At 37.6% G+C, this 21,931-nt stretch overlaps 1 protein-coding gene across 1 annotated transcript in view; it reads left to right on the top strand.

Annotated features, from left to right (window-relative positions):
- The window catches only part of SYCP2L (synaptonemal complex protein 2 like), a 67,757-nt gene that overhangs the window by 23,072 nt on the left and 22,754 nt on the right, over positions 1-21,931 (top strand). Inside the window, exons 15-22 of the mRNA XM_068558138.1 lie at positions 8,154-8,296; positions 9,889-9,982; positions 10,461-10,558; positions 11,422-11,479; positions 11,576-11,657; positions 18,219-18,267; positions 19,357-19,504; positions 20,078-20,127. Of these exons, the coding sequence (XP_068414239.1) occupies positions 8,154-8,296; positions 9,889-9,982; positions 10,461-10,558; positions 11,422-11,479; positions 11,576-11,657; positions 18,219-18,267; positions 19,357-19,504; positions 20,078-20,127 (722 nt within the window). The remainder of the gene's footprint in view (positions 1-8,153; positions 8,297-9,888; positions 9,983-10,460; positions 10,559-11,421; positions 11,480-11,575; positions 11,658-18,218; positions 18,268-19,356; positions 19,505-20,077; positions 20,128-21,931) is intronic.

Raw genomic sequence — 21,931 nt, 5'->3', positions numbered from 1 at the left:
TGAACAAGAATCACTTGCGATATTATTTTTAATTTTTCCTGTTACATACTAGAAAAAGAGGGAAATTTGGGCTAGATTAGGCAGTAAAGGAAGTGGCAGAAGAGGAGGAGAGCCTTTCACCGTGAAGCTCTGGGAGAATGAAGGGACAGTGAAGACTGCCCGCACTTCAGGTGCTAATCGCGAGTCTCAGGTTGACACCTGTACTTCTGACCAACTGGCTACCAGTCAGAGGTTCCCACAAGCTCTTCCTCGGGTTTGAAACTTGCTATAATGGTTCACAGAACTCTGGGAAACACGCATTTACATTTACCTGTTTATTATAAAGGATATAATAAAGGATACAGATGAACAGCCAGATGAAGAGAATACCCAGGGCAAGATCCAGAAGGATCCCAAGTGCAAGGGCTTTTGTTTCTGAGGAGTTGGGGTGCATCGCCCTCCTGGAACGTTTGTGTTCACCAGCCCAGAAGCTCTCTGAACCCCATAGCTTGGGGGTTTTTATGGAAGCTTTATCATGTAGGCATGATGGAATATTAACTCAATCTCTGACCCTTCTGCCCTCCCTGAAGGTTGGGGAGGTGGAAGTTCCAACCCTTTAACCACATCTTGGTCTTTCTGGTGGCCAGTCCCCATCCTTTTATTTTTTTTTTTCTTTTCTAGAAATATGATCATTGATATGTAAGCAAAACTTTTTTTTTTATTTTTTAATTTAATTTTATTTATTTTTTATACAGCAGGTTCTTACCAGTAATCAATTTTATGCACATCAGTATATACATGTCAATCCCAATCGCCCAATTCATCACACCACCCCACCCCCCACCACCCCACCGCTTTCCGCCCCTTGGTGTCCATACGTTTGTTCTCTACATCTGTGTCTCAATTTCTGCCCTGCAAACCGGTTCATCGGTACCATTTTTCTAGGTTCCACATATATGCATTAATATACAATATTTGTTTTTCTGACTTTACTCTGTATGACAGTCTCTAGATCCATCCACGACTCTACAAATGACCCAATTTCGTTCTTTTTTATGGCTGAGTAATAATATTCCCTTGTATATATGTACCACATCTTCTTTATCCATTAGTCAGTCGATGGGCATTCAGGTTGCTTCCATGACCTGGCTATTGTAAATAGTGCTGCAATGAACACTGGGGTGCATGTGTCTTTTTGAATTATGGTTTTCTCTGGCTATATTCCCAGTAGTGGAATTGCTGGGTCATATGGTAATTCTATTTTTAGTTTTTTAAGGAACCTCCATACTGTTCTCCATAGTGGCTGTATCAATTTACATTCCTACCTACAGTTCAAGAGGGTTCCGTTTTCTCCATACCCTCTCCAGCATTTGTTGTTTGTAGATTTTCTGATGATGCCCATTCTAACTGGTGTGAGGTGATACCTCATTGTAGTTTTGATTTGCATTTCTCTAATGATTAGTGATGTTGAGCATTCTTCCATCTGTATATCTTCTTTGGAGAAATGTCTATTTAGGTCTTCTGCCCATTTTTGGATTGGGTTGTTTGTTTTTTTAATATTGAGTTGCATGAGCTGTTTATATATTTTGGAGATTAATCCTTTGTCCATTGATTTGTTTGCAAATATTTTCTCCCATTCTGAGGGTTGTCTTTTCATCTTGTTTGTGGTTTCCTTTGCTGTGCAAAAGCTTTTAAGTTTGATTAGGTCCCATTTGTTTATATTTGTTTTTATTTCCATTACTCTAGGATGTGGATCAAGAAAGATCTTGCTGTGATTTATGTCAAAGAGTGTTCTTATGTATTCCTCTAAGAGTTTTATAGTGTCCGGTCTTACATTTAGGTCTCTCATCCATTTTGAGTTTATTTTTGTGTATGGTGTTAGGGAATGTTCTAATTTCATTCTTTTACATGTAGCTGTCCAGTTTTCCCAGCACCACTTATTGAAGAGACTGTCTTTTCTCCATTGTATATCCTTGCCTCCTTTGTCATAGATTAGTTGACCATAGGTGTGTGGGTTTATCTCTGGGCTTTCTATCTTGTTCCATTGATCTGTATTTCTGTTTTTGTGCCAGTACCATGTTGTCTTGATTACTGTAGCTTTGTAGTATAGTCTGAAGTCAGGGAGTCTAATTCCTCCAGCTCAGTTTTTTTTCCCTCAAGACTGCTTTGGCTATTCGGGGTCTTTTGTGTCTCCATACAAATTTTAAGATATTTCTGTTCTAGTTCCGTAAAAAAATGCCATTGGTAATTTGATAGGGATTGCATTGAATCTGTAGATTGCTTTGGGTAGTATAGTCATTTTCACAATATTGATTCTTCCAATCCAAGAACATGGTATATCTCTCCATCTGTTGGTATCATCTTTAATTTCGTTCATCAGTGTCTTATAGTTTTCTGCATACAGGTCTTTTGTCTCCCTAGGTAGGTTTATTCCTAGGTATTTTATTCTTGTTGTTGCAATGGTAAATGGGAGTGTTTCCTTAATTTCTCTTCAGATTTTTCATCATTAGTGCATAGGAATGCAAGAGATTTCTGTGCATTAATTTTGTATCCTACTACTTTACCAAATTCATTGATTAGCTCTAGTAGTTTTCTGGTGGCATCTTTAGGATTCTCTATGTATAGTATCATGTCATCTGCAAACAGTGACAGTTTTACTTCTTCTTTTCCAATTTGTATTCCTTTTATTTCTTTTTCTTCTCTGATTGCTGTGGCTAGGACTTCCAAAACTATGTTGAATAATAGTGGTGAGAGTGGACATCCTTGTCTTGTTCCTGATCTTAGAGGAAGTAAATGCTTTCAGTTTTTCTCCATTGAGAACGATGTTTGCTGTGTGTTTGTCATATATGGCCTTTATTATGTTGAGGTAGGTTCCCTCTATGCCCACTTTCTGCAGGGCTTTTATCATAAATGGGTGTTGAATTTTGTCAGAAGCTTTCTCTGCATCTATTGAGATGATCATATGGTTTTTCTTTTTCAATTTGTTAATATCATGTATCGCATTGATTGATGTGCATATATTGAAGAATCCTTGCATCCCTGGGATAAATCCCACTTGATCGTGGTGTATGATCCTTTTAATGTGTTGTTGGATTCTGTGTGCTAGTATTTTGTTGAGGATTTTTGCATCTATATTCGTCAGTGATATTGGTCTGTAATTTTCTTTTTTTGTAGTATCTTTGTCTGGTTTTGGTATCAGGGTGATGGTGGCCTCATAGAATGAGTTTGGGAGTGTTCCTTACTCTGCAACTTTTTGGAAGCGTTTGAGAAGGATGGGTGTTAGTTCTTCTCTAAATGTTTGATAGAATTCACCTGTGAAGCCATCTGGTCCTGGGCTTTTGTTTGTTGGAAGATTTTTAGTCACAGTTTCAATTTCATTACTTGTGATTGGTCTGTTCATATTTTTTATTTCTTCCTGGTTCAGTGTTGGAAGTTTATACCTTTCTAAGAATTTGTCCATTTCTTCCAGGTTGTCCATTTTATTGGCATAGAGTTGCTTGTAGTAGTCTCTTAGGATACTTTGTATTTCTGCAGTGTCAGTTGTTACTTCTCCTTTTTCATTTCTAAGTTTATTGATTTGAGTCCTCTCCCTCTTTTTCTTGATGAGTCTGTCTAAAGGTTTCTCAATTTGTTTATCTTCTCAAAGAACCAGCTTTTAGTTTTATTGATCTTTGCTATTGTTTTCTTTGTTTCTATTTCATTTATTTATTTATTTATTTTTAAAAAAATTTATTTATTTTTTGGCTGTGTGGGTCTTCGTTTCTTTGTGAGGGCTTTCTCCAGTTGTGGTGAGCAGGGGCCACTCCTAATCATGGTGAGCGGGCCTCTCACTGCCGTGGCCCCTCCTGTTGCGGAGCACAGGCTCCAGACACGCAGGCTCAGTAGTTGTGGCTCACAGGCCCAGCCGCTCCGTGGCACGTGGGATCCTCCCAGACCAGGGCTTGAACCCGTGTCCCCTGCATTGGCAGGCGGACTCTCAACCACCGCGCCACCAGGGAAGCCCTATTTCATTTATTTCTGCTCTGATCTTTATGATTTCTTTCCTTCTGCTAACTTTGGGTTTTTTTGTTCTTCTTTCTCTAGTAAGGTTAGATTGTTTATTTGAGATTTTTCTTGTTTTTTGAGGTAGCCTTATATAGCTATAAACTTCCCTCTTAGAACTGCTTTTGCCGCATCCCATAGGTTTTGGATTGTCGGGTTTTCATTGTCATTTGTCTCTAGGTATTTTTTGATTTTCTCTTTGAGTTTGTCAGTGATCTCTTGGTTACTTAGTAACGTATTGTTTAGCCTCCATGTGTTTGTGTTTTTTTACATTTTTTTCCCTGTAATTGATTTCTAATCTCATAGCGTTGTGGTCAGAAAAGATGCTTGATATGATTTCAGTCTTCTTAAATTTACTGAGGCTTGATTTGTGACCCAAGATGTGATCTATCCTGGAGAATGTTCCGTGTGCACTTGAGAAGAAAGTGTAATCTGCTGTTTTGGGATGGAATGTCCTATAAATATCAATTAAATCTATCTGGTCTATTATGTCATTTAAAGCTTGTGTTTCCTTATTAATTTTCTGTTTGGATGATCTGTCCATTGGTGTAAGTGAGGTGTTAAAAGTCCCCCACTGTTACTGTGTTACTGTCGATTTCCTCTTTTATAGCTGTTAGCAGTTGCCTTATGTATTGAGGTGCTCCTATGTTGGGTGCATATATATTTATAATTGTTATATCTTCTTCTTGGATTGATCCCTGGATCATTATGTAGTGTCCTTCCCTGTCTCTTGTAACATTCTTTATTTTAAAGTCTATTTTATCTGATATGAGTATTGCTACTCCAGCTTTCTTTTAATTTCCATTTGCATGGAATATCTTTTTCCATCCCCTCACTTTCAGTCTGTATGTGTCCCTAGGTCTGAAGTGGGTCTCTTGTAGACAGCATATATATGAGCCTTGTTTTTGTATTCATTCAGCAAGCCTGTGTCTTTTGGTTGGAGCATTTAATCCATTCACATTTAAGTAATTATCGATATGTACCTATTACCATTTTCTTAATTGTTTTGGGTTTGTTTTTGTAGGTCCTTTTCTTCTCTTGTGTTTCCCACTTAGAGAAGTTCCTTTAGCATTTGTTGTAGAGCTGGTTTGGTGGTGCTGAATTCTCTTAGCTTTTGCTTGTCTGTAAAGCTTTTGATTTCTCCATCAAATCTAAATGAGATCCTTGCCGGGTAGAGTAATCTTGGTTGTAGGTTCTTCCCTTTCATCACTTTAAGTATATCATGCCACTCCCTTCTGGCTTGTAGAGTTTCTGCTGAGAAATCAGCTGTTAACCTTATGGGAGTTCCCTTGTATGTTATTTTTCATTTTTCCCTTGCTGCTTTCAATAATTTTTCTTTGTCTTTAATTTTTGCCACTTTGATTACTATGTGTCTCAGCGTGTTTCTCCTTGGGTTTATCCTGTATGGGACTCGCTGTGCTTGCTGGACTTGGGTGGCTATTTCCTTTCCCGTGTTAGGGAAGTTTTTGACTATAATCTCTTCAAATATTTTCTCGTGTCCTTTCTCTCTTGTCTCCTTCTGGGACCCCTATAATGCGAATGTTGTTGCATTTAATGTTGTCCCAGAGGTCTCTTAGGCTGTCTTCATTTCTTTTCATTCTTTTTCTTTATTCTGTTCCACAGCAGTGAATTCCACCATTCTGTCTTCCAGGTCACTTATCCGTTCTTCTGCCTCAGTTATTCTGCTATTGATTCCTTCTAGTGTATTTTTCATTTCAGTTATTGTATTGTTCATCTCTGTTCATTTGTTCTTTAATTCTTCTAGATCTTTGTTAAACATTTCTTGAATCTTCTCGATCTTTGCTTGCATTCTCTTTCTGAGGTCCTGGATCATCCTCACTATCATTATTCTGCCTTCTTTTTCTGGAAGGTTGCCTATCTCCACTTCATTTAGTTGTTTTTCTGGGGTTTTATCTTGTTCCTTCATGGGGTACATAGCCCTCTGCCTTTTCATCTTGTCTATCTTTCTGTGAATGTGGTTTTTGTTCTACAGGCTGCAGGATTGTAGTTCTTCTTGCTTCTGCTGTCTGCCCTCTGGTGGTTGAGGCTATCTAAGAGGCTTGTGCAAGTTTTCGACCAGTCCCCATCCTTAAGTCCTCCAACCCTCAGTCCTCTAACCCCAGTCACCTCATTAACTTATAAAACACTCATCACCCCAGGCATTCCAAGGGCCTTAGAAGCTCTGGTGTCAGGAACCAGGGTCAAAGACCAAATATTAGAACAAAAGATCCTCCTAGCACCCCATCACTTAAAATGCGTTTCAGGAGCTCTGTGTCAGGAACCAAGGCCAAGATCAAATATATATTTCTTATGGTGTCACAGATGGGAGGAATCACAAATGTGCAGTTACACAGTCACAAAATTGGAAAGATAGCATACGCTGAGTTGGAGGTGTCTCCTATCTGTAGTAAAGGAAAGGGGTTTATAAACATCTTACTAGAAATGTAAATTAAATATAATCATAAATTAAAAGTAACAATTTATATAGTCATTACCTGTTACTATTCACTTAAGATATGCAAAATATCATTGGTGTTTATTCTGAAGTCAATATTTTATAAAGACTTCCATGGATTTTCTGACTGTGGTATCCCTAACATTACATATTTTAAGTTTCTGAACCTGAACTTTGCTGTTGAGGTGGTTTTCAGCAACCAACTTGCCAAAGGTAATATTCTACACTTCATAAATATATCACATTTTGGGGAGACTTTAAAATTCATAAAGTGCCTCATAGTAGCTGGAGGAAGTAGGTGTGATGTTTTAGTTTTATAGCCGAGGAAACTGAGGCTTGTGTAGCAAACACTACAAGCAAGACTTGCCTTTTGCGTGCCCAGCCCTTCCTGCTAAGGGGTTGACAGTGTTTTAGGAGCCTGTTGAGGGCAGCCCTCGGGCTACTTCTTCTTGCCCTTGTACGTTTGCATCGAGCCCCACAGCCCAACTAGCTATTTACATTTTCAGACCTTGTTTAGAATTTGCTGCAGGGATTTAGAGACTTTCTCTGCAGTGACTGAACATCCAGTAAGATCAGCATTTGGGGGATTGTTGAACTTTACTAGAGGCCAGCACTGTTGTATGGAAATAGGATCTGAACCATATATTTAATTAATTTTCTAGTAGCCTCATTAAAAAGTTTTTCAAGTGGACTAATTTTAATAATATATATTTATTTCACTCAGTATGTCCAAAATATTAACAGTTTAACATGTAATCAATATGAACAATTAATGAGATATTTTACCTTCTCTTTTTTGGTACTGTGTCTTCACAAACTAGTGTGTATTTTATGCTTATAATGCAATTCATGTTGTACTAGCCACATTTCAAGTATCACTGGCCACAGATCTAGACCCAGGTGTGTCTCTTTGTTCCTCTTTTCATTCTCATCAATTTGTGACCCTGAGCTTTGCCTGCTCTTTCATGGGTTTTACTCTTTTCACCCCTGCTGCTTCCAACACAGCGTGTACTTACTGTGGCTTATTCTTGGGCTTGCTATGAATTGTGGTCTAAACTATTTTCTCTTCTAAACCCAATTACTATTTGTCAGTAAAGGGCTGATGTCCTGGTAGGAGGCCCTCAAGGAGACTGTTGTCTGAGAATTAGGCCTCTCTGGAGAATGTTTCCATTTCTCTTCTTTAAGTGGAGTCTGTTGAGATGAGTGTGGATTATTCCAGTTTGTATATTGAGAACAGTGGATTTTATTTTGAATTTTAGAAATGAGTGGGATCTGAGAGACAGAAAGAATGAGAATGAATGTTGTGCTTAATATATTGAGAAGTAAAATACCTGTTACAGATGATAGCTTTGTATTCACACATGTTCTTTTAAAAATGGATTGAATTTTAGAAGACAAAATATCTCATTTGCTATGCTGCTAGGTTAGTTCTATCTCTGCTAGATTAACTGCTTAAACATATTGTGTGTGTGTGTATGTGTGTGTGTAAAAATACACATGTGCATCTAATAAAAATAATTTCAGAGTAACTTTATTAAAATAATTTCTTTTCAACTTCTCATTGCAGAAGAATCTGGGCAGTGAACAAATATCCCAGTGCAGTTATTTAAAATTATAAAATTTAAAAATATAACCTTTCAGTATGTTGATCTACATTGGTATACTTTATTTTTGCTAGAAACTGAGATGAAGATGCTCAAAATTTACCTGAAGAAGCCTATTAATATCAGAAACAAAGAAGTGATGAAAATAGAAATTCATTTTGAATTGCAATTCAACATAGCCCAAGCTTCCATTAAAGCTTTAGGAGATGAGAAACAGGTGGCATGTTTAATTCTTCTTGATTATTTATCAGTAAATATGTTTTAGTATGTTTTCATGTCTCTTACATTTCCATGTTAGGGTTTTTAAAATTGAGATGTAATTGACATAAAACATATTAGTTTCAGGTGTAAATGATAATGATTCCATTTTTGTATATATTGTGAAAAAATCACCACAATGAGACTAGTTGACAACTATCACCATTGTTAGAAGTTTTTTTTGTGTGAGAACAAAAAAAATTTAGAGAATTTAGTCTCTTAGCAACTTTCAAATATGCAATATAGTATTAACTATAGTCACCATGTTGTACCTTACATCCCCATGACATATTCATTTTATAACAGGAATTTTGTACCTTTTGACCCCCTTCACCCATTTCACCTACCCTCAACCCCCTCCTCTGGAACCACCAATCTGCTCTCTGTATCTATGAGCTTGTTTTTGTTGTTGTTTTTAAGATTCCACATATAAGTGAGATCATATGGTATTTGTCTGTCTCTGTCTGACTTATTTCACTTTTCATAATGCCCCCGAGGTCCACCCATGTTGTTGCAAATGGCAGGATTTTCTTCTTTTTTATGGCTGAATAATATGCTGTTTTAAATATAGATAGATAGATAACGTGCACATATATGTGAATCCAGCTAAATGTTTGTCAATTTTGTTTATATTTTCAAATAACCAGCTCTTAGTTTCATTGATCTTTTCTCTTGTTGTTTTTTAGTGTCTTTTGTTTATTTCCTTGTTTATTTCCATTCTGTTCTTCATTTTCTTCCTTCTACTAACTTTGGGTTCATTTATTTTTTTTTCTAGTTCCTTGAGGTGTAAAGATATGTTGTTTATTTGAGTTCTTTCTTTTCTTTATTATTATTATTGTTTTGGTCACTCTGCACAGCATGCAGGATCTTGGTTCCCCAACCAGGGATTGAACTTGTGCCCCCTGTATTGGAAGCGCAGAGTCTTAACCACTGGACCACCAGGGAAGTCCTTCTTTTCTTTTCTGATGTGGGCATTTATCACTATGAACTTCCCTCTTAGAACTGCTTTTGCTGCACCTCATAAGTTTTGGTATGTTGCATTTCCATTTTCATTTGCCAAAAGGTTTTTTTTTTAATCTCTTTTTTGATTTCTTCATTGACCCATTGGTTTTTCAGAAGCGTGTTATTTAATCTCCATGTATTCGTGAATTTTCCAGTTTTCTTCTTGTAATTGATTTCTAGTTTCACACCACTGTAGTTGGTAAAGATGCTTGATATGATTTCAGTCTTCTTAAATTTATTAAGACTTGTTTTGTGACCTAATATATGATCTATCCTGGATTCCATATGTGCTTGAGAAGAATGTGTATTCTGTTGCTTTCCAGCAGAATGTTATGTATATGTCAAGTCCATTGGATCTAATGTGTCATTTAAGGCTGATGTTTCCATATTGATTTTCCATCTAAGTGATGTATCCATTGATGTAAGTGGGGTATTAAAGTCCCTTCCTATTATTGTATTGTTGTCTATGTCTCTTTAGGTCTGTTAATAATAAATTTTTAAAAGGATTACTGCTTTCGAAAATCATGTGATTTTTGGTTTGCATTTCAGGTGAGGCCTGACCAGACGAAAATCTCCTCAGACCTTTTTGGTGAATTTGAGAAAGAAGACACTGAGATTCCTAGCAGCCACGAAAGAGAGACAGGTATGTTGGGAAATAACAAAATTTCTTACCTGGATTCCGTAGAGAAGCAATGATAAAATATTACTTGAAAGAGGTCACTGAAAACCTGTGGTCATATAGGAATAATTAATGTGTTACTATACCTTTGGAGAAAGAAAAGTTGCTGATTAAACCTTGAATTATTTTCTCCACCTGATACAGTCTGTCTTGGGGTCAAATGGAAATGACAAAAGAGAAATTATGATGGGGTGGCAGGAGGCAAGTGTGTAGGGCCCTGTCTACCCACAAAGCTGGCCCTGCACAGGTTACATATCTCTTATGAGTTAGACCCAAGAGCAGTTTTCCAAGGTGTCCATAACAGGTCCTAATTACCAGCTCTTACCAAAAGATGGTGATGTACTAGCAGTATGAATCTCGTGAAGAGTGTTTGGAGGGTGTATGCAGCATCATGTACGGTTATTGTTACCATTCTTCATTGCTCTTTTCTTAATGTGTATAGACCAAGCAAAGGAATCTACCGAGCTGGCAGAGTTAACCAGTGCTGAGGATAACCATTGCCTAACAACTCTCCCCTTAGATAACCAGTCTGAGCCTGCTGTGAGTACAGGGAACTGGGGACAAGATTCTGCACTGTATCCACCGGGATGCTGGCAGGTGGAAACTGATTCTCTGGCTTGTTGTCCATTTTCTCCTGGTCAACCATCTCTCTGTTTTTCCACTATCCCCTCCTTTCAATTACTTTTGTCTGCCGTGTTTATTTTTTCTCGACTTTCACTCATCTTGGCTCTCCCGCGGAATGTGTCACTTTGGCTGGCTTTGCCTCATTCCCTCATTTGGGATCTGGAGACTGAGTGTGGGGAAAGCAGCCTAATGTTTGGAATCAGACCTGGTTTACACTTACTGATTGTGGGAACTTGGGAAAATTACTTAACGTCATTGAGCCTGAGGCTTCTCATCTATAAAACAAAGGTAATAGCTGGTTTACAGTGTGGCCCTCTTAGGATTAAAAGCATAATATACATAAAGCACCTAACACACTGCTTGGCATATATTGGTGTTCAGTCCATTTTCTTATGTTTGATTACATGGACACGTTATACAGAAATGTGGTAGTGTTATGATTTTTTTAAAAACAAATACACCAAAGATTATTCCTCCAGATAGATTGTCTTTTTGGGAACTTGTACATATCTCCACAATTATGATGCTGTGGAAGACATTTTTGTAAGTCTTCCTTTCATGTTTCCCTTAGTAACTCTGAGACACTCTGTGATTGTCTTTGATGGTGGCAAATCTTCTGAGGGTGGATATTGATATTTACGGAACAGCCAACAGTCATTTGGAGCTAAATCTAATGAACAAAGAGCCTGATATCCTACTATTTAAATGCTTTTCTTTGGAATTGTAAAAAATTTCATAGACAACATAATTAAACTTAGGTATATATGTTTTTCCTGCAGCAAACAAATACAGCTGATAATTCACCTGAAAAATCGAAACTGGATGATACACAAAAAGGTTAGATTTTTTTTCTGTCCTAAGACTTGAATGGTATATTTAAATGTTTACTTGAGATGCTTAATAATTTTTGTTTTTCATTTTCATGCTTGGAAGTTACTTCAAAACTCGAGCATTCTTTAGATTTACAAGAACCATCAGCAAAAATGCAGGTTCCTAAATTAAATGATACATCTAGGTAGGTGATTTTCAAAACTCATAAACCATGTAGATTGTTGTTAATGTGACTCATTAATTACAATTCGACTGTCTAGGTTTTTCCCCCTTTTTTGCATCTGGCTGTGCTCCACACAAGGAGAGAGCATTGTGTGCAGTTTTCTGCAGAATGATTTGAGCAGGGCTGGAAAGTTCTCTTGATCTATGCGTCTCTACCATTATAGTCCCAATGTTTTCTTTGGTGATGTAGTTTTCTGTAGCAGAACACTGAATATCCCTCGCCAGAAAACATGTATTACTTGGCATTATTTTATTGCCACTTTCCATGTAGGCCTCTGAAGAATGGGTCATACATGTGATTTTTTTTTACAGCTTTATTGAGATATAACTGAAATAAAATAAAGCGTACATATTTGAAGTGTACAATTTGATGTATACTTTAACATCAAATTTTTGACACACCGTTTTTTTTCTAACATCTTTATTGGAGTATATTTGCTTTACAATGGTGTGTTAGTTTCTGCTTTATAGCAAAGTGAATCAGCTATACGTATACATATATCCCCATATCTCCTCCCTCTTGTGTCTCCCTCCCACCCTCCCTATCCCACTCCTCTAGGTGGTCACAAAGCACCGAGCTGGTCTCCCTGTGCTGTGCGGCTGCTTCCCACTAGCTATCTATTTTACATTTGGTAGTGTATATATGTCCATGCCACTCTCTCACTTCATCCCAGCTTACCCTTCCCCCTCCCCGTGTCCTCAGGTCCATTCCCTACGTCTGCATCTTTATTCCTGTCCTGCCCCTAGGTTCATCAGATTCCATATATATGTGTTAGCATACAGTATTTGTTTTTCTCTTTCTGACTTACTTCACTCTGTATGACAGACTCTAGGTCCATCCACCTCAGTACAAATAACTCAATTTCATTTCTTTTTATGGCTGAGTAATATTCCATTGTATATATGTGCCACATCTTCTTTATCCATTCATCTGTTGATGGACACTTAGGTTGCTTCCAGGTCCTGGCTATTGTAAATAGTGCTGCAGTGAACATTGTGGTACATGTCTCTTTTTGAATTATGGTTTTCTCGGGGTATATGCCCAGTAGTGGGATTGCTGGGTTGTATGGTAGTTCTATTTTTAGTTTTTTAAGGAACCTCCATACTGTTCTCCATAGTGGCTGTATCAATTTACATCCCCACCAACAGTGCAAGAGGGTTCCCTTTTCTCCACACCCTCTCCAGCATTTATTGTTTGTAGATTTTTTGATGATGGCCATTCTGACCAGTGTGAGGTGATACCTCATTGAAGTTTCGATTTGCATTTCTCTAATGATTAGTGATGTTGAGCATCATGTGTTTGTTGGCAATCTGTATATCTTCTTTGGAGAAATGTCTGTTTAGGTCTTCTGCCCATTTTTGGATTGGGTTGTTTGTTTTTTTGATATTGAGCTGCATGAGCTGCTTGTAAATTTTGGAGATTAATCCTTTGTCAGTTGCTTCACTTGCAAATATTTTCTCCCATTCTAAGGGTTGTCTTCTCGTCTTGTTTATGGTTTCTTTTGCTGTGCAAAAGCTTTTAAGTTTCATTAGGTCCCATTTGTTTATTTTTGGTTTTATTTCCATTTCTCTAGGAGCTGGGTCAAAACGGATCTTGCTGTGATTTATGTCAAAGAGTGTTCTGCCTATGTTTTCCTCTAAGAGTTTTATAGTGTCTGGCCTTATATTTAGGTCTTTAATCCATTTTGAGTTTATTTTTGTGTATGGTGTTAGGAAGTGTTCTAATTTCATTCTTTTGCATGTAGCTGTCCAGTTTTCCCAGCACCACTTATTGAAGAGGCTGTCTTTTCTCCATTGTATACTCTTGCCTCCTTTATTAAAAATAAGGTGCCCATACGTGCATGGGTTTATCTCTGGGCTTTCTATCTTGTTCCATTGATTTATATTTCTGTTCTTGTGACAGTACCATACTGTCTTGATTACTGTAGCTTTGTAGTATAGTCTGAAGTCAGGGAGCCTTATTCCTCCAGCTCCATTTTTCTTTCTCAAGATTGTTTTGGCTATTCAGGGTCTTTTGTGTTTCCATACAAGTTGTGAAATTTTTTGTTCTAGTTCTGTGAAAAATGCCATTGGTAGTTTGATAGGGATTGCATTGAATCTGTAGATTGCTTTGGGTAGTATAGTCATTTTCACAGTGTTGATTCTTCCAATCCAAGAACATGGTATAGCTCTCCACCTGTTTGTATCATCTTTGATTTCTTTCATCAGTGTCTTATAGTTTTCTGCATACAGGTCTTTTGTTTCCTTAGGTAGGTCTGTTCCTAGGTATTTTATTCTTTTTGTTGCAGTGGTAAATGGGAGTGTTTCCTTAATTTCTCTTTCAGATTTTTCGTCATTAGTGTATAGGAATGCAAGAGATTTCTGTGCATTAATTTTGTATCCTGCTACTTTACCAGATTCATTGATTAGCTCTAGTAGTTTTCTGGTGGCATCTTTAGGATTCTCTATGTATAGTATCATGTCATCTGCAAACAGTGACAGCTTTACTTCCTCTTTTCTGATTTGGATTCCTTTCATTTCTTTTCCTTCTCTGATTGCTGTGGCTAAAACTTCCAAAACTGTGAATAATAGTGGTGAGAGTGGACAGCCTTGTCTTGTTCCTGATCTTAGAGGAAATGGTTTCAGTTTTTCACCATTGAGAACAATGTTGGCTGTGGGTTTTTCATATATGGCCTTTATTATCTTAAGGTAAGTTCCCTCTATGCCTACTAAATGGGTGTTGGATTTTGTCAAAAGCTTTTTCTGCATCTATTGAGATGATCCTATGGTTTCTCTCCTTAATTTGTTAATATGGCTTATCACATTGATTGATTTGCATATTTTGGAGAATCCTTGCATTCCTGGGATAAACCCCACTTGATCATGGTGTATGATCCTTTTAATGTGCTGTTGGATTCTGTTTGCTAGTATTTTGTTGAAGATTTTTGCATCTATGACATACAGTTTTTGACATATGTCTACACCCAAGAACCATCACCACAATCAAGATAAGGACCATATCCGTCATCTCCAAGAATTTCTTCCTGACCCTTTGAAATCCCTCCCTCCTGTCTTTCTGCATTCCCACCCCTTGGCAATTACTGATCTGCTTTCTGTCACTATAGATGAGTTTGTAGTTTTAAAAATCTTATTTAAATGGAACCAAACAGTAAGTACTTTTTTTCTAGCTTCTTTCATTCAGTGTAATTATTTTGAGATTCATCGTGTATCAACAGTTCATTCTTTTATATTATTGAGTAGTATGGAGAATAGTGGATCCATTGTATGGATATACCACATTTTGTTTATCCATTCTCCTGCGATGGACATTTGAGTTTCCAGTTTTTTGTTGTTACAAGTAAAGCCCTTAGGATTCATGTGTAAGTCTTTGTATGGAGATGTGTTTTCTTTTCTCTTGGGTAAATATATAGGAAATGGGATAGCTGGATCATAATTGGTATATGTTTAACTTTTTAAAAAAGTGCCAAAATGTTTTCCACAGTCTTTGCAGCATTTTACATTCCCACCAGCAGTCTTTGAGGGTTCTATTTGATTTTCTTTTTTTCTTTTTGGCTGCAACATGCAGCATGTGGGATCTTAGTTCCCCAACGTGGGATCGAACTCACACCCCCCTGCATTGGAAGTGCAGTCTTAACCACTGGACTGCCAGGGAAGTCCCAATCTTTGAGGGTTCTAGTTGCTAGACATTCTTGTCAATAGGTTCAGTAATACAATTTCATTGATGGATGGACTGATGAATGAATGAACAGATCCAATACTGATGTGGGCTATTTCTTCACTCCTCTGCCAGAACTGCACAGTCCCCCAAAGGGTCCTCAGTGTGTTATAATTTCCTTTATTTACTTCATTAATTTTTATATGTTATTGTGGCTCCACCTCCCCAATACCATTCTTCTTCTTTGAGTTACTAGATATCTTTCCTATTGTTTTTCTGTGTCAGCCTATATTGGTTTTGGGCTTTAAGGGTTTACAATTTATATATGAACAGTGCTATTTCTCCTTTTATGATGTTAGTTTAAAGCACTCTGTCACACTGTGAAATTGTTCTTTCTTGACCTTAAAAAATGGGAGTTCTAAGCCAGGAATAGAGCCTACATTTCTGTCAGGCCATGAGCCAGGAAATAAAAAGTAGTGTTTTTATACCATCGCTATGGCTAGCCATTCATTGTTCAAGGATCTCTTTCAACTAGAAGAGGGTAGAAACCTGCCCTACCCCTACACTTCCTTCCCATCACACTTTTTTGTCCAGGCATCCAGTGTCTCATTCTTTAAGATCCTTGGAGCAATCCAGGTTTCTTCCGACTTCACCTCTTCCTCTCACATCTGCCCCAGAAGGACTGGGGCGCTGGCAGGGGCTTCCAGCATGGTTTGGAAGTGTGCTGCTGTAAGGCAACCGTGCCAGGGCTGTGCCTTCCCAGCAACCTGCTGCCACTCTCTGTGCCTGTCTGATCCTCCGTTCAGCAGTGAGAGAATTCTTCAGCCCACTGGAATCTGAGAATCCTTTTTCTTGTTCTGAGAGGCATGGAACATTGTTGCTGTTGCTCCTAGAAGTCCAGATTCGGCTTTGGGAAGGGGCTGCGTGCTTGGTCCTACGGAATATTTCCACATAGAGCAGAAGGGTAGGTCTTGGACTTACGGAGGGTACATAATTCCCCTAGAGCATCTAACAGTAACACCACAGACTCTGAGTTAAAGATTCCTGACTGGAGTAATCTGTTCATCTCCCGGTCTCTGTTTTTTTGTTCTGGAAATGAGTACTTCAATTAAAAGGGACGTTCAGATGCCATTATTGCAAAGAAATCTTGGGTATTGCTCAGAGCTTTTTAGCTCTTTCATGTTGGAATAAAACAACACCTGCAACTGCTTTTAAATTCAGACTGAAACCGCAGAACGCATTTCGGGACTCAGTAGAGCATAGGTTCTTCTGTCTCAGCACAGAAAGAATTCAGCAAGAGGCAGAGTGACAGGTAAAGAAAGAGTTTATTAGTATAGGAGGCTTGTGAGGGGTACAAGAGGTACAAGCGAGAGGGCTCTGCCCCTAGCACTTAATGGGTTACATTTTTATAAACAAAGGAAAAGTGGGGAGGGGGGAGAAATCCTAGCACTTAATGGGTTACATTTTTATAATCAAAGGAAAAGTGGGAAGGGGGGAGAAACCCACTTTCTTCCTCATTCTTGAGTAGACACCAAGCTTCCCTCATCACCTCCTCCTCCATGTCGGGCAGGGAAGTTTTCTTGTCCCTAGTGGTCAAACCAGGACGGTCATGGTGCTATTCAAATCAGCAGAAGGATGACAATGTATGCTAAAATATGGTAAGTCATCTCAGGTTTCAGTATAATGAGGGTCTTCTACTTTGGAATGTCACCTTTCCCTTATATTTTTGTTTTTAGTATGTGCAGAGGACCATGTCCTAGGGATCATTAACTTACTGACCTCAACCAGCAGGACACAGACATCATTGACTTGATGTATATTTTTGTTGTTAGTTTCGTTGTTAAGCAAGCCTGCTTTGTTTCATGATTTTCCGATTGCTTTCTTGAGTGATCATTAACTTACAGTGGTCTCCCAAAGCTCCCTGAAGTTCCCTGTCTATCTATAATCCCCTAGTGGGATTTTTAACTAGCTATTTGATTATCCTACTGTATCCCAATCAAGACTATGCACACACAAACTACCAGTGTAAGACTAACTTTTAAAAAATTATGATAAAATAGGCATAATGTAAAATTTACCATCTTAACCATTTTCAAGTGTACCATTCAGTGGCATTAAGTACCTTCACGTTGTTGTACAGCCATCACCATCATCCTTCTCCTGAGCTTTTTCATCTTCATCTTTCTGAAACTCGGTCCCCATTAAACAACTCCCCTTTAACAACATTGAAGGATATAAGATTAACGTAAAAAAAATCAAGTTTCTTTCTATATGGTAACAAATAGAAAGACTTGTCTTTTGGTTTTTTGATAATAGCAAACTATGTATCTGATAAGAGGTAAATATCCAAAGTATAATATATAAGGAACTCCTACAATTCAATAACAAAAAAAAAAACCACCTGATTTAAAAAAATGGGGAAAGGACTTGAATAGACATTTCTCCAAAGAAGATATACAAATGGCCAATAAGTATATGAAAAGATGCTCAACATCACTAATCATCAAGAAAAGCTTGCCTTTTTAGCACCCAGTTGATTCTAAGGCAGAGCCAGGCAGGAAACACTGCTCTGTAGCATTGTCAAATCACTGCTTACTTGCTCATGTTACCCTGCCAGCCTCTTCTTTGTATGCCTGACAGAGAAGGGCTCAACAAAGGTTTGTTTTGTGTTAAATAGCAGTTGTTGGGAGGCAGAAGATGTATGGAAATGGATTGCAAGATAAAAAGTTTGTCTCAGAATGGGGTACTTCCCATGAGTTGGGCTCACAATCAAAGGACGTGTGAAGGGGAAAAAAGAGTGCTGTGAAGTTGGGAAAGGAGAAGATGTTGGTGAAACAGTTCCATTAATTCAATGTATTTTGCTTTTAGGGAAGATTCTGCTTTTGAGGGTGACAGAAAGCAAGAAACAAGGATGTCGGTAATGGAATCACTTTCATTGTTTTGGGGCAATCCTTCCCATGTTTTAGTTATTTGCATACCATCTTCAAACTTTACCATTGCTCTGCTCTCTGTTTCTCAGTTAAATTTATCTTAAGCTTGTTTTATTTATTTACTTATTTTTTCTTTCCTCACTTTTATTTTTATTTTTTTAATAGATCTTTATTGGCGTATAATTGCTTCACAATACTGTGTTAGTTTCTGTTGTACACCAAAGTGAATCAGCCATGTGCATAAAGCATTTCACTTTGAAATGGAAAGTCAGCATTAGTTGTAACAAATAGTTGGTAAGCCCCCAAATAAATATGATGGAGAATAACAAAGTTATATCGAATTGTACTTTTCCTTGTATTAGGCCTTGAGCCAAAAGTCTGTTCTTGCTTTGTTAAAAAAAAAAAAAAAAAGATTATGAAGTAGAAGAGAAATATTAAAGACCTACTAGCTGCTGAGATTTACTCTGAATAGAATCAGAAGTGTTAATGAATTGAAAAGAAATTTTTGGCTCTGAGTCAGTGATGTGGTTTTGTTCCTGTGTGCGCCCATTTCCATCTCTCCATTGTTGTTCTTGCTTTGGGAAGCAGAGTGCTTTAAGCCTATTGTCAGTACGTTAAAAAAAAAAATCTCTGTATGAACAGTAAATGAAATTTTTTTTTCTAAAATAAGAGATCATGGGCTTCAAACAAACAAGTTAAGGCTCCTTCTGACTTTCTTTTAGCGGTGGTTCTCAGTCCTATGGGTTAGTGTTTTGAAGTTAGTGTTGGCCCAATGATCAGGTGCATCAGCTTTTGGAAAGTTACCTACCGTCTCTACAGCTAACAAGTATTTGATTAGAGAGGATTCTGTCATCTTTTACTACAGCAGCTTGGTGGAGAACTGACTAATGAAATAATCATCCTGTTTTTCTCCCTTCTCCTTACTTCTGTGCCCTTTTATTATGTAAGAAAGCCCAGTCTTCTAGAAGAAGGAGTTACTTCTCTGTTGTCTAACTTCATAGTCATATGTTTAATTGCACATAAATGGTACTAACGTCCTTTTAATAGTTCTCATTTATCACCTGTGTTTGTAAAAGGTTAATTATAGGAAACATCTCTTCTCGGAGAGTAATGAAGATTCAAGTACTAGTGCCAGTGAACTGTCTTGGACCAGTAACCAAAAAAGGAAATCCCTAAAGTCATATCCTAGTAGAAAAAAGATAAAAACCAGAAGTAACATAAGAAGTAAGTTTGGTGTGTGTTTTCTTTCCAGTCACTTTTCAAATAAAGTATCAGGTATTAATTTTTCAATACGTGATGGAAGCAGTGGGTACCAAAGAGATATATGATCATGTGGTCCTCCTTCCCTGGTAGACTGGAAAGGGAAAATGTACATATGTAAAACAGTATAAAAGAATATGGAATTGACCAATAATTGTTAAATTTGAGCCGTAGATAAATGGAGTAAGGAGTTCAGATTAGAGGAATCTGACGTAAGCTGAAATCATCAGGGAAAGCTTCAAGGAAGAGCTGGGTGGGACCTCAGCTAATGCTTGGGAGAAGAATAGGATTTGAAGAGGTGTGGAGAAGGGGAAGCATTCTAATTAGGTAAAACGAGAAAGATGTGAGAACAGCATTCAGGAACAGGATCTGGAGCAGAGAATTCATGCTGGGTAGTGAGGAACAAAGTTGAATAATTAGGTCATAAGAGCTAGACATTTCAGCAAGCTGTGGGAAGTGGGAATTGCTTCTAGTGTGTATTTTGGTATTTCTGATAAGTAAACTTACCCATTGTACTCATATTCCCTTTCATCCTAGCCTTGCCACTTTTCCCTCTCAGCGGTGGCAGTGACCTTGAGAAAGACCAAGTAAGTAAATTTTGTCTGGGCTGCCGTGTGCCCTTATGGTGTAAGCTTGAAACAAGTTGATCTCTTTAAACCACCTTTATTTCTCAAAAAACTCCTTTCTGAAATATGAGAATAATAAACCAGTGGTTTACTAGTATGTAAACCACTTTCAATAGAAACTTAAAGGACTTCTAAACATTTTATATGAATCTTGGGTAAAAATTTAGGATCTTTTTTCATTGGTTGCAAATTTGTTGCAAGATGTTTATTATGAACTAAGCTTGAAATCTGGGCTCTTCTGATTTCCTGCAAATGTATGCTTTTTTGAATTTATATTTTAAAATAAACTTCTTGGTTTAATTCTTCCGTTAGTTCTCAGTTTGTTGACATGTTACTCCCAAATATTTTAATGATTTAAACATTTAAGTCTTTATTTTGCAAGCAGTTGAAATGCCTTCAGCCATTTCAAATATTGAATAAGCCCTGAAAGTTTCTTAATTCCTCTCAGTTATCCTTGTTTTATATCAAAGTAGTTAAGAACATGGACACGAGTGTCCTCCGGGCCAATTCAGAGCTTAATTTATCATGCTTTTAGCTGAATTACCTCTCTAAGCAGTTGGCTTTTGTTCTTTGTCAAATGAAATTAGATAGATAGATAGTATATATAGTATAGTGTGTATATATATACTGTATATATGATATTTTATATAAAATATGTAACATAATATATATAATCATGTATATATGATATGTATTATATATAATTGTGCACATATATTTTATATGTACAAACTATACACATATATAAAAATACATATATGTACATATTACACACATGTAATACATATATTATATACATATCTAATATATGTACATATATAATACATATATGTACATATATTTTATATATGTGTATCTACACACACACACACACAAACACACACACTGCAGAATATAGTGCGAAGTGTTTAAGAGTTTTCTAAGGGCAGCTGCTGGCATTCTGAGGGCGTCAGCAGTACCCCGCTTGCCTGTACAGAAATAGAATGTTGTTAGTGCTCTAATAGTAGCTCGTCATCTGCCCTCCCTGCCCGACCTGCCTTCTGCCATCAGCCTGGGGGCGCGGGGTGCTGCCCTCTGTGAGGCTAAGGGACACTCATGTTCTGAGGTGACAGAGCTGATAGCTCCAACCTGTGAGCCAGAGCAAGTACCTAAATATTTGTTGAATAGTTCAGCCTGAGATAAGGAGTTATCAGTTAGAAATAGGCCAAAAGAACAGTTTTTAGCAATATACAGCTTTTTTAAAAAAACTAGATACCAAAGAAGAAACAGGAAAGCTTTGAGAAGTCATAAATTTAAGGTGTGCAACTGACAAGAAGTCTATGCTGATTTTCAGTGAAGGCATTGCTGACTTTATACAGACATTGGTATCTAGAACTCACTTCTCTGTGCTGGAGTTTAAGAGAATAACTTAGAAGCAGGGGTTGGCAAACCTTTTCTGTGAAGGGCCAGGTACTAAATATTTTAGTCTTTTCGGGCATATGGTTTCTGTGGCAGCCATTCAACTCTGCCATTGTAGCGTGAAGGCAGCCATGGACAGTACTCAGATGAGTGGATGTGTTGTGTTCCAGTAAAACTTATATTTACAAGAACTTTATTTACAGTGAGCTGTAGTTTGCTGGCTCCTGAATTAGAGCAGTGGTTCTCAGACTTCAGTGACCAGAATGGCCAGGGTGGCTTGTGGAAATGCAGATTGCTGGGTCCTGTCTGCAGAGTTTCTGATTGAGTACATTGTCATTGGGGCTTGAGAATTTGCTTTTCTGTCAAG

This window comes from Eschrichtius robustus, chromosome 12 (genome assembly GCF_028021215.1).
Source record: "Eschrichtius robustus isolate mEscRob2 chromosome 12, mEscRob2.pri, whole genome shotgun sequence".
NCBI classification, from domain to species: Eukaryota; Metazoa; Chordata; class Mammalia; order Artiodactyla; family Eschrichtiidae; genus Eschrichtius; species Eschrichtius robustus.
Note: the sequence above shows the minus strand (reverse complement) of the source record. Positions and strands in the feature narration are given on the sequence as shown.